The 15,838-nt window shown below is 47.3% G+C and overlaps 1 protein-coding gene across 9 annotated transcripts in view; it reads right to left on the bottom strand.

Annotated features, from left to right (window-relative positions):
- The window catches only part of zfyve9a (zinc finger, FYVE domain containing 9a), a 78,328-nt gene that overhangs the window by 60,123 nt on the left and 2,367 nt on the right, over positions 1 to 15,838 (bottom strand). For all 9 annotated transcript variants that reach the window (XM_045694528.1, XM_045694532.1, XM_045694531.1 and 6 more), the window contains exons 2-3: positions 7,084 to 7,199; positions 6,821 to 6,928 (exon numbers count right to left, since the gene is read on the bottom strand). In XM_045694528.1, coding sequence (XP_045550484.1) covers positions 6,821 to 6,890 — 70 coding nt within the window. In that variant the 5' untranslated portion in view covers positions 6,891 to 6,928; positions 7,084 to 7,199. The remainder of the gene's footprint in view (positions 1 to 6,820; positions 6,929 to 7,083; positions 7,200 to 15,838) is intronic.

Genomic DNA, 15,838 nt, shown 5'->3' on the forward strand with positions numbered 1-15,838 from the left:
AATTTGGCAGTACATCCAACTGGCCTCAACCACAGATCAGGACCTTATGAATTTATTTCAATTGACTGATTTCCTTATATAAAACTGTAACAGTAAAATCATTGAAATTACTGCATTTCTTTCTTTGAGTAAGTTATCAGGGCCGCAGAGTCTCTGTCCTCTAAGGCACAGCTCAAGAACGTGCTCTTTAGAAAAGCTTTCAAGGACCTCGGCTAATTCGGTTCTCCTCCGGATCTGATGACACCTGTATATAAGCTTTGATTGTCCTCTCAGTTCTGGATCATCATCATTTAAAAAAAAAAAGTGCACCTTGGGTGTGAGGAAGGCTCTTTACAAATGAAATCAATTATTATTCAGTTATTTTGGCTAGCTTCACATAGGGACAAGCATGTTCCAGGGGCTGCGTTCAGCAGGACGGCAGACACAACGTTGTGGTGGTAAATGTTCAGATAGATACGTAGAACAAACCTCTGATTCTAGGAATCATGTCAGTTCTATCTGCAGCGTTCCAAAACAATTTTTTTGTTTGTTGTTGTACTGAACATGCCCTGGGGGCGTACTCAATTAGGCCGATTCTGAAACAAAACATTTCTTAAAAAGGGAAGCAAACGGAACGGAGGGACATACCAGAATTTGTCCAAAAGGAAACTAGTGTGTCTGTATGCTTCCGTTTAGTTCTTTAAAACGGTAAACTGTTTCCTTAAATGACTACAACCCAGGAAAACCCACTGAGCTATACAAAACCTGCTCTGCCCACCGCTTCTCTTCTCTTCTTCTCTTGTCTGTATGGCAAGCCCCGCCCCATAGTGGACTCTGCCCCAGTAAGAGGCTGCTCTCCCCCGTTCGCCCTCCTCCCCCGTTCGCCCTCCTCCCCCGTTCGCCCTCCTCCCCCGTTCGCCCTCCTCCCCCGTTCGCCCTCCTCCCCCGTTCGCCCTCTGTGCTCTCCCTCTCCTCTGAGACCCATCAGTCACTCTGGTACATGAATACAGTCTGAGGAATGTGGGGGGGGGGGACGACGACATTCCTGAACATTCACTTCCATAACACACACACACACTTAAATCTGCCAAGCTGGATCTCTGGAAGAGGACACACAAGTAAATCAGTCACAGCCTGAACACACGGAGGTCTCCATAGCAACGGACGTTGAGTGGTGTGATAATTCCTGGGTCACCTTTGTTTTGTTTTTTTCCTCCCCACTGTTCCTCAATCTTTTTATGACCCATTCACAGCATGACTCCAACCCTGTACTGCTGATCTCTGCACTAGTCTTAAAATAGACACAGTCAGCGACAACACACACACACACTGTACTGTGCTATCCACTGTATACAATGATGTCAGACGAAGAAACTGAGATCTACAAAAAAGGTGAAATGATTGTCCCTCCTACAAGGTGGTCCCTCTGGGAGCCAGTGGTTATCGTTTTTGTATTTGAAACCGATGATATGGGCATCAAGCATCACAGTAGCAAAAAAATATTTATATATATATATTGATATAAAAAAATATATATATTTTTTGCTACTGTGATGCCTATATCATCGGTTTCAAATACAAAAACGATAACCACTGGCTATAAAAAATCTATATATATATATATATATATATATTTTTTTTTAAACACAGCCACTGAAAAACATTGATTTACTTGCAAGTGACAGAACACTAAATCGAAGCTGGTCCCATTAGATAACATGGCACACATTAGCACTATGCTAACCTCTATAGGTGGTTCTGATTCTATCCTGGCACAACTTCAGCCTACGAAAGACCTTAGACTTTTATAATCCACCAACCAATGGCATTCCTTAAAATTAAGTCAACCCTGGCTAAAGAGGGATATTTTTTAAACCTACAAATTCAAGGTTTACGTTGGTCTGTAACAAAATGTCTGCTAATATTACACTGATACATTCTTAACTAGGCTAAAGCTAAGGTTAGATAATATTTTCACTTCTTTCGGCAAAGGACAACCCTAAGTCTAGGTGGTTCCAAACTTCTTTCATTTAAGAATGATAGAGGCACTGTGTCCTTGGTGCCCTTCCCCAGATCTGTGCCTTGACACAATCTTGTCTCAGAACTCTACGGACAATTCCTTCAACCTCATGGCTTCATTATGGGCTATTGTGTGTAGACTGACGAGGGAAAAAAATGAATTTAATACATTTTAGAATAAGGCCATAATAATGTAACAAAAACGTGGAAAAAGTCAAGGTGTCTGAATACTTTCTGAATGCACTGTAAATACATTTTTCAAGGGGGGGGGGGGGGGGACGACATGCGATTCTAACCCTTGCCACAATCACGTGGACTATGCACCAGATCGTTGCTTGATGATCAGAACATGCTGTTGGGACTAGTTAGTTAAGTTTAGGTTACTTAAGGTATGTTAAGGACACTTCCATCCATGAACAAGTGTTGGGAACACATCTAACTACTTAAACAATTTTAAAATTTGTCTGATGCACTTGTGTTACCTCATGCTATCTGGTCCCATGTGGCTCAGTTGGAAGAGATTGGCGACACTAGGGTTGTGGTTTCAAGTCCCAAAAGGGGACCAGCACGAAAAAGTACAAGTAGGTATTAACTCGCTAATGGATAAGAGCATCTGCTAAATGACTCAAATGTACATGCATCTTGATGGTACCAGCTATAATTCAGCATTGTCACGTGAAAGTAAATCAATAGGCGGATATACATTTTGTGCGTAACATTGAACTTTCAAAAGGCTCGCAAGTATTGCCCCACAGTGTTGGTTGTTTGAAGGAACATCTTGTTCTATTGTCCCAAACAAGAAAATGCTCATCCAGAAGCAGCGCCCCTAGTGGCCAGGGACTTTAATGCAGGGAAACTTAAATCTGGTTTACCTCATTTCTACCCTCATGTCACATTTGCAACCAGAGGAAAAAATAAAAACAAAAACCCGAGACCAACTCTACTCCACACAGAGACGCATACAAAGCTCTCCCTCGCCCTCCGTTTGGCAAATCTGACAATTCTATCCTCCTGATTCCTGCTTATAAGCGAAAACTAAAGCAGGAAGTACCAGTGACTCGTTCAATACGGAAGTGGTCAGATGAAGCGGATACTAAGCTACAGGACTGTTTTGCTAGCACAGACTGGAATATGTTCCGGGATTCATCCAATGGCATTGAGGAGTATACCACCTCAGTCATCGGCTTCATCAATAAGTTCATCGACGACGTCGTCCCCACAGTGACTGTACGTACATATCCCGACCAGAAGCAATGGATTACAGGCAACATCCGCACTGAGCTAAAGGCTAGAGCTGCTGCTTTCAAGGAGCGGGACACTAATCTGTACGACTGACGTTCATCGGATGTTTATTTTAATTTTATTAAAACTAGGCAAGTCAGTTAAGAACAAATTCTTATTTACAATGACGGCCTACGCAGCCAAACCCTAAACCGGACGACGCTGAGCCAATTGTGCGCTGCCCTATGGGACTCCCAATCACGGCCAGTTGTGATACAGCCTGGAATCGAACCAGGGTCTGTAGTGACTCCTGAGATGCAGTGTCTTAGACCGCTGCGCCACTCGGGAGCCCTAATGTGGCAGGGCTTAAAAACCATTACAGACTACAAAAGGGAAACCCAGCCATGAGCTGCTCAGTGACGCAAGTCTATCAGAAGAGCTAAATGCCTTTTATGCTCACTTCGAGGCAAGCAACACTGAAGGATGCATGAGTGCATCAGCTGATCCGGACGACAGTGTGATAACGCTCTCGGTAGCCTATATGAGCAAGACCTTTAAACAGATCAACATTCACAAAGCCGCGGAGCTAGACGGATTACCAGGAAATGTACTCAAAGCATGCGCGGACCAACCAGCATAACAGTGGTAGGCCTGATTACCGACAGCCAATAGGGAGGAGGTCAGAGACAACCTCTCCCTCAATGTGAGCAATACAAAAGGAGCTGATTGTGGACTACAGGAAAAGGCGGGCCGAACAGGCCCCCATTTACATCAACGGGGCTGTAGTGGAGCGGGTCGAGAGTTAAGTTCCTTCGTGTCAACATCAACGAACTATCATAGTCCAAGCACACCAAGACAGTCGTGAAGAGGGCACGACAAAACCTATACCTCAGGAGATCATTTTTTTTGGGGGGCATGGTTCCCCAGATCCTCAAAAAGTTCTACAGCTGCACCATCGAGAGCATCCTGATCGGTTGCATCACCGCCTGGTATGTCAACTGCTCGGCATCTGACCATAAGGCGTTACAGAGGGTAGCGCGTACGGCCCAGTACATCACATCCAGGACCTATATACTAGGCGGTGTCAGTCTCCAGTCACCCAAGTCAGACTGTTCTCTCCGCTACTGCTAAGGCAAACCGTACCGGCGCGTAAAGTCTAGGTCCAAAAGGCTCTTTAACAGCTTCTATTCCCAAGCCATAAAACCGCTGAACACTAAATCAAATGGCCACCTGGACTATTTTACATTGATGCTGCTGCCCAGTCACCCCCTGTTTTTACACTGCTGCTAGACGCTGTTTATCATCTATGCAGTCACTTTACCCCTACCTACATGTAACCGATGTGAAATGGCTAGCTAGTTAGTGGTGGTGTGCGCTAATAGCGTTTCAATCGGGTAACGTCACTCGCTCTGAGACCTTGAAGTAGTTGTTCCCCTTGCTCTGCAAGGGCTGCAGCTTTTGTGGCGTGATGGGTAACGATGCTTCGTGGGGTGTCAGTTGTTGATGTGTGCAGAGGGTCCCTGGTTCAAGCCCAGGTTGGGGCAAAGAGAGGGAGGGAAGCTAAACTGTTAACCTCTATGGGCTAGGTGGGACTCAACAGCCAGTGTAATCCGGTGGCGCGAAATACAAATACCTCAAAAATGCAAAAACTTCAATTTTTCAAACATATGACTATTTTACACCATTTTAAAGACAAGACTCTCGTTAATCTAACCACACTGTCCGATTTCAAAAAGGCTTTACAACGAAAGCAAAACATTAGATTATGTCAGCAGAGTACCCAGCCAGAAATAATCAGACACCCATTTTTCAAGCTAGCATATAATGTCACATAAACCCAAACCACAGCTAAATGCAGCACTAACCTTTGATGATCTTCATCAGATGACAACCCTAGGACATTATGTTATACAATACATGCATGTTTTGTTCAATCAAGTTCATATTTATATCAAAAACCAGCTTTTTACATTAGCATGTGACTAGCATGTGACTAGCATTCCGACCGAACACTGCCGGTGAATTTACTAAATTACTCACAATAAACGTTCACAAAAAACATAATTATTTTAAGAATTATAGATACAGAACTCCTCTATGCACTCGATATGTCCGATTTTAAAATAGCTTTTCGGTGAAAGCACATTTTGCAATATTCTCAGTAGATAGCCCGGCATCACAGGGCTAGCTATTTAGACACCCAGCAAGTTTAGCACTCACCAAAGTCAGATTTACTATAAGAAAAATGTTATTACCTTTGCTGTTCTTCGTCAGAATGCACTCCCAGGACTTCTACTTCAAAAACAAATGTTGGTTTGGTCCCAAATAATCCATTGTTATATCCAAATAGCGGCGTTTTGTTCGTGCGTTCAAGACACTATCCGAAAGGGTAAATAAGGGTGACGAGCATGGCGCATTTCGTGACAATTTTTTTTTAAATATTCCATTACTGTACTTCGAAGCATGTCAACCACTGTTTAAAATCAATTTTTATGCAATTTTTCTCGTAATAAAGCGATAATATTCCGACCGGGAAAGCGTGTATACGTACAAAGAGAGAGAAAATAAAAACATCTCGTGCCCTCGTGCACGAGCGGTCAGAGTACTCTGACCAGCCACTATCCAAACGCGATAATGTGTTTCAGCCTGGGGCTGCCTCGATATCATTCAGCTTTTTCCCGGGCTCTGAGAGCCTATGGGAACCGTAGGAAGTGTCACGTTACAGCAAAGATCCTCAGTCTTCAATAAAAAGAGCCAAGATGAACAACAACTTGTCAGACAGGCCACTTCCTGTTCAGAATCTTCTCAGGTTTTTGCCTGCCATATGAGTTCTGTTATACACAGACTCCATTCAAACAGTTTTAGAAACTTTAGGGTGTTTTCTATCCAAAGCCAATAATTATATGCATATTCTAGTTACTGGGCAGGAGTAGTAACCAGATTAAATCGGGTACGTTTTTTATCCGGCCGTGTCAATACTGCCCCCTAGCCCTAACAGGTTAAATACATGTACAAATTACCTCGACTAACCTCTATCCCCGCACATTGACTTGGTACCCCCTGTATATAGCGTTGCTATTGTGTTACTTTTTACTTTAGTTTATTAGGTCAATATGTTCTTAACTCTCTTGGTTAAGGGCTTGTAAGTAAGTATTTCACTCTAAGGTCTACACCTGTTGTATTCGGCGCATGTGACAAATAAAGTTTGATTTGATGGGAAACGGATGTGGCAGTTCCACCGCTAAGGACTCCAGATTCATCACCTTTTAAAATTCAACAGCGATATGAACGTCACACACACTTAAAAACAGACAAGCGCTCGCACACACCTCAACCAAATATATATGACACCAATTACCCATAACCCTGAGGGAGAGGCCGATCCTATTATCTGCATTCCCTCTTCGCTCGTTACCCTCAAGTGATGTGTGGTGTGTGTATTCCCTCTCCACCGTTACCCTCCTTTAACAACCAGATAATACGTCCTATAAAAAAACTCACTCTGGAGAGAAGAGGAGAATCAACGCTCAGCCCAGAAACAGTACGTCTGATCACTTGATTGCCAATTGGCTAATTTGTTAATTGGGTTAATTGGTCTCACCTTGGTTCTGTTCAAAGTCATCCAGCACCTTATCCAGGTTGAAGGCCTCTGCCTGGAAGTAATTCTCCATGGGTCAGTTAACTCCACCCTGACACAAGCTGCAGGAACCTGTTAACGTCACAGGGTTAACAACATAACCATCAGTATGACTCCCCCTCCCCCAAGAAGTCCTCCTCTCCCCCCCCCCTGCCCACAGGTAGTCTTCAGTAGCAGTCCCAGGTAGTCTCGACTGTGTAGGCTTCTCTCCCTTCCTTCCCCCTCACCTGCCCAAAGGTCCTCTCTCCTGCCGCAGTCCCAGGTAGCCGTTGTCTCTCTGCAGACTTCTCTCTCTCTCAGCCTCACTTCCTCATCCAGTCTGGCCAGCGCCAAGCGCCCATACCTGCAACGACAGGAACATGTCACACTCGAGCTCATCAAGAATTGGCCTGTAGTTTGTGTTCCCAGTTTCATTTACACACCTGCATCATTTACATCACCTGTATCTCTCTCACGAAGCGTGCACACTTCAGGGAAAAGTGGTAGTGAACGAGTGCACACTTCAGGGAAAAGTGGTAGAGAGAAATGAGCAGAACAGCAGAGCTGGACTACAGTAACGCGGCCAATAGGAGCAGAACAGCAGAGCTGGACTACAGTAACGCGGCCAATAGGAGCAGAACAGCAGAGCTGGACTACAGTAACGCGGCCAATAGGAGCAGAACAGCAGAGCTGGACTACAGTAACGCGGCCAATAGGAGCAGAACAGCAGAGCTGGACTACAGTAACGCGGCCAATAGGAGCAGAACAGCAGAGCTGGACTACAGTAACGCGGCCAATAGGAGCAGAACAGCAGAGCTGGACTACAGTAACGCGGCCAATAGGAGCAGAACAGCAGAGCTGGACTACAGTAACGCGGCCAATAGGAGCAGAACAGCAGAGCTGGACTACAGTAACGCGGCCAATAGGAGCAGAACAGCAGAGCTGGACTACAGTAACGCGGCCAATAGGAGCAGAACAGCAGAGCTGGACTACAGTAACGCGGCCAATAGGAGCAGAACAGCAGAGCTGGACTACAGTAACGCGGCCAATAGGAGCAGAACAGCAGAGCTGGACTACAGTAACGCGGCCAATAGGAGCAGAACAGCAGAGCTGGACTACAGTAACGCGGCCAATCGGAGCAGAACAGCAGAGCTGGACTACAGTAACACGGCCAATCGGAGCAGAACAGCAGAGCTGGACTACAGTAACACGGCCAATAGGAGCAGAACAGTAGAGCTGGACTACAGTAACACGGCCAATAGGAGCAGAACAGTAGAGCTGGACTACAGTAACACGGCCAATCGGAGCAGAACAGCAGAGCTGGACTACAGTAACACGGCCAATAGGAGCAGAACAGCAGAGCTGGACTACAGTAACACGGCCAATAGGAGCAGAACAGCAGAGCTGGACTACAGTAACACGGCCAATAGGAGCAGAACAGCAGAGCTGGACTACAGTAACACGGCCAATAGGAGCAGAACAGCAGAGCTGGACTACAGTAACGCGGCCAATAGGAGCAGAACAGTAGAGCTGGACTACAGTAACACTCCTGGCCAGTCTTGTTGCTGACCTCAGGAGATCCAGGAGTAAAACCTGCACTGTTTCAACTTCAGGGTCATGGCAGTATAAAGAAGGACAATAAAACAGAGAGGAGAGACCCAGGCTTTACACCAGGGACCTGATATTCTGCAGTGACTGCGTTACAAAAAGGTGCCGACTCCACACATTTTCCGCTTAGTTAGAGATGCAAGGTCCCCGCCTTCCCCCTACCCACACACACTGCAGGGTGGAACACAGGAGGTCGCTAGTAGAAAAAGCTGGATGGAGCAGGGTCGGCCCGCTCCGTCCAGCGTCTCAGGGCAGTGACACAGCAGGGTCGGCCCGCTCCGTCCAGCGTCTCAGGGCAGTGACACAGCAGGGTCGGCCCGCTCCGTCCAGCGTCTCAGGGCAGTGACACAGCAGGGTCGGCCCGCTCCGTCCAGCGTCTCAGGGCAGTGACACAGCAGGGTCGGCCCGCTCCGTCCAGCGTCTCAGGGCAGTGACACAGCAGGGTCGGCCCGCTCCATCCAGCGTCTCAGGGCAGTGACACAGCAGGGTCGGCCCGCTCCGTCCAGCGTCTCAGGGCAGTGACACAGCAGGGTCGGCCCGCTCCATCCAGCGTCTCAGGGCAGTGACACAGCAGGGTCGGCCCGCTCCGTCCAGCGTCTCAGGGCAGTGACACAGCAGGGTCGGCCCGCTCCATCCAGCGTCTCAGGGCAGTGACACAGCAGGGTCGGCCCGCTCCGTCCAGCGTCTCAGGGCAGTGACACAGCAGGGTCGGCCCGCTCCGTCCAGCGTCTCAGGGCAGTGACACAGCAGGGTCGGCCCGCTCCGTCCAGCGTCGCAGGGCAGTGACACAGCAGGGTCGGCCCGCTCCGTCCAGCGTCTCAGGGCAGTGACACAGCAGGGTCGGCCCGCTCCATCCAGCGTCTCAGGGCAGTGACACAGCAGGACTGGACAGCTCCGTCCAGCGTCTCAGGGCAGTGACACAGCAGGACTGGACAGCTCCGTCCAGCGTCTCAGGGCAGTGACACAGCAGGACTGGACAGCTCCGTCCAGCGTCTCAGGGCAGTGACACAGCAGGGTCGGCCCGCTCCATCCAGCGTCTCAGGGCAGTGACACAGCAGGACTGGACAGCTCCGTCCAGCGTCTCAGGGCAGTGACACAGCAGGGTCGGCCCGCTCCGTCCAGCGTCTCAGGGCAGTGACACAGCAGGGTCGGCCCGCTCCATCCAGCGTCTCAGGGCAGTGACACAGCAGGGTCGGCCCGCTCCGTCCAGCGTCGCAGGGCAGTGACACAGCAGGGTCGGCCCGCTCCATCCAGCGTCTCAGGGCAGTGACACAGCAGGGTCGGCCCGCTCCATCCAGCGTCTCAGGGCAGTGACACAGCAGGACTGGACAGCTCCGTCCAGCGTCTCAGGGCAGTGACACAGCAGGGTTGCCATCCACTTTCTCCATTTCAATCCAGTCAATTCAGGAGGAGATGTGAACATTCATGGAATTGATGGTGATCATTGGTGACGCAAAACAAGGATGACCTGGAATGAACCAACCAAATGACTCAACAGAAACAAACACCTAGATGGAACACTACTGTAACAAAATGACTCCACAATACAACCCTACTCTCCAGACAGAACACTACTGTAACGTACCTTCTTCCACCCAAATCAGCCAACATGAATTATAGAATAAAGAACCAAACTAAATCACATGAATTATAGAAGAGCACCAAACTCAGAGGATGATTTAATTGCAGAGCCTGGCGGTCCAGAGCCTGGCGGTCCAGAGCCTGGCGGTCCAGAGCCTGGCGGACCAGAGCCTGGCGGACCAGAGCCTGGCGGACCAGAGCCTGGCGGTCCAGAGCCTGGCGGTCCAGAGCCTGGCGGACCAGAGCCTGGCGGACGGTAACGCCATGTCCAGGCGGCTCCGGTAACGCCAGGTACATGTCCATATTATCTGTCCTTCTTCCTCCCAAAGTGTGCACATGCTCACTTCCCTTTCACATATTTAAAAGGAAGTGTTCTAGGAGATGGAAACTCCCACAGGTCCATCCCTTGCCACACAAATCTAAAAGCATTGGATTGGTGGAGGAGCGAAGGAGTCCACACTTCTGGAGAAAGGAGCCATTACTGTACCACCACGACTAACGGTACAGTCCTCCAGCCCCCCCCCCCGTCACGACTAACGGTACAGTCCTCCAGCCCCCCGCCCGTCACGACTAACGGTACAGTCCTCCAGCCCCCCCCCCGTCACGACTAACGGTACAGTCCTCCAGCCCCCCCCCGTCACGACTAACGGTAGAGTCCTCCAGCCCCCCCATCACGACTAACGGTAGAGTCCTCCAGCCCCCCCCGTCACGACTAACGGTACAGTCCTCCAGCCCCCCTTTCATGATTAAGGGTAGTCAGAGGATCTAGCCGGTCTGTTGATGAGATGTGAGACTCACACAGATAACACAACCAGATTAGAGAACGTGGTTTGCAGAGCTCACGGGCCGCCACCACCACCACATACACAGTCTTCTTCTAACCTTAACGTGAGTTGACCGGTCTAGAACCAGCTCAGTTTAAAGATGGATTGTTCAGACACAATGTAGAGTAATTCAATCTGAACCAGACAGGCTCCTGTTCTCACAGAGCAGTGTGCGTGGAGGTGCTGGAGGCTGTCTACATGGTTTGTAGCAGTGAGTATGTAGCATGATGCTAGTTACTATACCGACACCAAACTACCTGACCTCATAACAGCAATGACTGGCCATCACCTAACACAAGGGTTAGGCGCCCTATTCCCTACGTAGGGAATAGGGTTCCATAGGTGTCTGGTCTAAAGTAGTGCACTATATAGGGAATAGGGTGCCATAGGGCTCTGGTCTAAAGTAGCGCACTATGTAGGGAACAGGGTTCCATTAAGGACGCAATAAAGCGTCTTTGTAAACATGACAGCAGGCGTTAGGTAAAGTGATGACGAGGCAATGACACACTGGGTGACAAAAGTCAAACAAGAAATTCTGCCCCCCCCCAATCACTCACTGCTCTGTGACCCCCACCAACAATGTAGTCACTGCTCTGTGACCCCCACCAACAATGTAGTCACTGCTCTGTGACCCCCACCAACAATGTAGTCACTGCTCTGTGACCCCCACCAACAATGTAGTCACTGCTCTGTGACCCCCACCAACAATGTAGTCACTGCTCTGTGACCCCCACCAACAATGTAGTCACTGCTCTGTGACCCCCACCAACAATGTAGTCACTGCTCTGTGACCCCCACCAACAATGTAGTCACTGCTCTGTGACCCCCACCAACAATGTAGTCACTGCTCTGTGACCCCCACCAACAATGTAGTCACTGCTCATCATACTAAGACAAGACAGACTACCCTTCCCTTGTTCTCTCTCTTTCTGTATGATAACTACTAAGACATGAAGAGAGGACTAAAGCCTGAGATTTAAATGCTGTGTAGCAGAGGTACAGAGAGGAAGGTGCTGTCAGACTGTCACAGAAAGTATCTATTAACCTCCTTTCATCTCACATTTCAACTGCTATTACCAGATTTCTCTCTTCCCCCTCTCTCCGCTTTGATTTACATTTAAACACCAAGGGTGTGTCCCAAATGGCAGCCTATTCTTTCATATATATATATATATATATCTACTATTGAGAAGAGCCAAATCATAAGTAGGGCACTATGAAGGGAATAAAGGTGCCATTTGGAACACACACCCCCAGAGACAAACCCCAGTAGGAACAAGCTGCCTGTCAGCCTGCCATCAGAGACAAACCCCAGTAGGAAAAAGCTGTCTGCCATCAGAGACAAACCCCAGTAGGAAAAAGCTGTCTGCCATCAGAGACAAACCCCAGTAGGAAAAAGCTGTCTGCCATCAGAGACAAACCCCAGTAGGAAAAAGCTGTCTGCCATCAGAGACAAACCCCAGTAGGAAAAAGCTGTCTGCCATCAGAGACAAACCCCAGAGTGTAACCTACATCAGAGAAGTCAGTCTGAAGGCCCCCCCCCCCCCATCCCACCATAGGCCGGGTCTACGTCCCTAACTAAACCCTAAATAGTGTTCTGCCGTGTGGAACCAACCTGTAGAGGTTCTGCCGTGTGGAACCAACCTATAGAGGTTCTGCCGTGTGGAACCAACCTATAGAGGTTCTGCCGTGTGGAACCAACCTATAGAGGTTCTGCCGTGTGGAACCAACCTATAGAGGTTCTGCCGTGTGGAACCAACCTATAGAGGTTCTGCCGTGTGGAACCAACCTATAGAGGTTCTGCCGTGTGGAACCAACCTATAGAGGTTCTGCCGTGTGGAACCAACCTATAGAGGTTCTGCCGTGTGGAACCAACCTATAGGTAAGCCATCATGCGTTAGTAAATACTGTATCTCCTGTGTGAGTTCCTATCCGCCCTCCAGAAGGGAGAGCGGTCAGATGAGACCAGTATAGACCAAGGTAAACGTTGACTAGTTTTACAACGTCAATATACTGGATGATGACTTCATTACAAAGTATTTTCTGATTACAGTCCAATATTCATCTTCAGATCTACAAACAGTGTCTCAGATTGTTGTTTAGCCTTGTCGAAAACAAATAGCAGGTTCCTTATGTATCAAGCTTCTCAAAGTAGGAGCACTGACCTGAGATCAGGGGCTGTGGCCACAAAGCTTCTCAAAGTAGGAGCACTGACCTGAGATCAGGGGCTGTGGCCACAAAGCTTCTCAAAGTAGGAGCACTGACCTGAGATCAGGGGCTGTAGCCACAAGTGCTGATGAGAGAGATTTTACTCCTCCTGTTATGGGTCAAAATAAAATCTATGCATGAAGCCTCTTTAGTCATATGAGTCCCACCAAGTGGACAGATATTTAGGAGACCTCATGAGCTGTCCGAACCAGTTAAGAGTTACCAGGTAGCCTATTGGTTAGAGCATTGGACTTGTAACCGGAAAGGTTGCTGGATTGAATCCCAGAGCTGACAAGGTAAAAATCTGTTGTTCTGCCCCTGAACAAGGCAGTTAACCCACTGTTCCTAGGCCGTCATTGTAAATAAGAATTTGTTCTTAACTGACTTGCCTAGTTAAATAAATAACAAAACTAAATGCTGTCTTGAGAAGTGAACAATGCCGCGAGTCGGCGGTGTGCCGCGCCACATGCAATAGCGTTGGAGTTGTTAGAAGAATGTCTTGATAATTCTATATGAGTAATACAGACAGACATGCAACAGTAGACTAAACCATTGGTCACCAAACCTTTGAGTCAAAATGCAAGTCAAAATCTTGAGTCAAAATCTACAGCTCAGATTATCATGTTATTTTCTTTAACATGACTTTTAAAAAACAAATGGTTTGTAGTAGTCTATAGCCCAATATATTGGCTATCCTTGAATTGCCCTGACAATGTTCTCAGACCATTTAGAAATGATATTTAAAACACGTTATGTATTGGATCACACTGGTAATAGATCATTTTGTTGTATTACTTGTGAGGCACTGCTGAGTGAGCATGATAATTGAGAAAAGGGGACAGCTGATGGCGAAACTCAAGTTATACTGCATTATTTCTGACTCGTGCACCAATTCATGTTGTTAATCCCATGTCCAGATAACGTGAAATATTATTTGATAAAAAAAAAGAATTAAATTAAAATTAAAAAAAGAGAAGTAATTAATAATAACAATTCAAGCTTATCAGAACACTTTGCTATAGTCATTCATTACAGCTGCAGTGCTGGTTGTAGCGTGAGTGGAAGTAGGGAGAAACCGCATTTTATGGCTAATAAAAAATAAAATAAAAAGTGTTGAACAACGTGTTGACAGTGTTGAGTAAAAACTTGAACATACTCATAAAAACAGCAGCGCTTCGCTGTAGTCGTTGAAGCCTTCTCGTGGTTTTAAAAGTTTGGAAATCTCACAGTATCGACTTGGCAGTGAGCTCAAGGTTATTTTTTTACAGTCTATGGCTCCAGGAAACAGTGCAGTCACGGTGATCAGAGCTATCCGATTGGCCAACGGTAGGCCTGTAGGTGCACTTGTTCTCTAGGCCTGGCGAGTCGTAGTTCTACCTTCAGACACATGAAATGATTCAAAAACGGGAACACTTGGTTTTCCGACACTATACCTGCTAAATCAGGTGCACCTACCGCCAACAGCACGAAACCAATAATAAAAATAGAAACAAGGCTTTGTCTTTGTTGGGTTTTTTTTACCAGAAATGTTTGGTGATCGACTAGGAATGTCATGGAGACCGACCAGTCCATCAAAGGGTTGGTAACCACTGCACTAAGCTAATAAATGTGAACGAGGGTCAGACATCTTTCCTTTCCAGTAGCTCAAACTGTCATGTTTACCTGCTCAAACTTTTACAAGTTGATTTTACTCCTGACTCAAGAGTTAGTCTGAGCAGCGTCCTAACACCAGCCTAAAACCTACTCTGAGCAGCGTCCTAACACCACCCTAAAACCTACTCTGAGCAGCGTCCTAACACCAGCCTAAAACCTACTCTGAGCAGCGTCCTAACACCAGCCTAAAACCTACTCTGAGCAGCGTCCTAACACCAGCCTAAAACCTACTCTGAGCAGCGTCCTAACACCAGCCTAAAACCTACTCTGAGCAGCGTCCTAACACCACCCTAAAACCTACTCTGAGCAGCGTCCTAACACCACCCTAAAACCTACTCTGAGCAGCATCCTAACACCAGCCTAAAACCTACTCTGAGCAGCGTCCTAACACCACCCTAAAACCTACTCTGAGCAGCATCCTAACACCAGCCTAAAACCTACTCTGAGCAGCGTCCTAACACCACCCTAAAACCTACTCTGAGCAGCATCCTAACACCACCCTAAAACCTACTCTGAGCAGCGTCTTAACATCACCCTAAATCCTACTCTGAGCAGTGTCTTATCACCCTAAAACCTACTCTGAGCAGTATCTTAACATCACCCTAAAACCTACTCTGAGCTGGGAGTATTTTTAGTCTTATAAAAACAGGTTAACTGGATTCCTGGAGCCTTTTCTGAGATGTTTTGTGAATAAGGGAACTGGTCCCTCCCCTGTCCATGTTCTCTTTTAAATGGGGATCTAAAAAAAGGCAGAACGGATCAATCTGCAGTCCTAAATACCGTGGCCTAGCTTCTTGGATAGGCCAGCCTCTTTCACTTACTCTAACACAACTATCCTACACAAGGAATCAGTTCAATACTTAGGCTACTTATTATACCGTTTGTAGTTAATCTGGCCTGTTGGAAGTACTCTACTACACCGCTCTGGGAACCGCTTACCAACAACAGCTGTGTTAAGTAGCTGTGTTAAGTAGTTGAAGCCATAACAGGCTAAAAATAAGCCCCACAAAGTCACATTCAGTACGCGGTGGACAATAATGTTACCTTAGGTCGTTACATTTCATAATATTACTAGAAGATAGCTTAGCTATGATGAGAACAAGTGCCAGCTAGTTGGTTGTATATGGTT

Source organism: Salmo salar, chromosome ssa14 (genome assembly GCF_905237065.1).
Source record: "Salmo salar chromosome ssa14, Ssal_v3.1, whole genome shotgun sequence".
Lineage (NCBI taxonomy): Eukaryota > Metazoa > Chordata > Actinopteri > Salmoniformes > Salmonidae > Salmo > Salmo salar.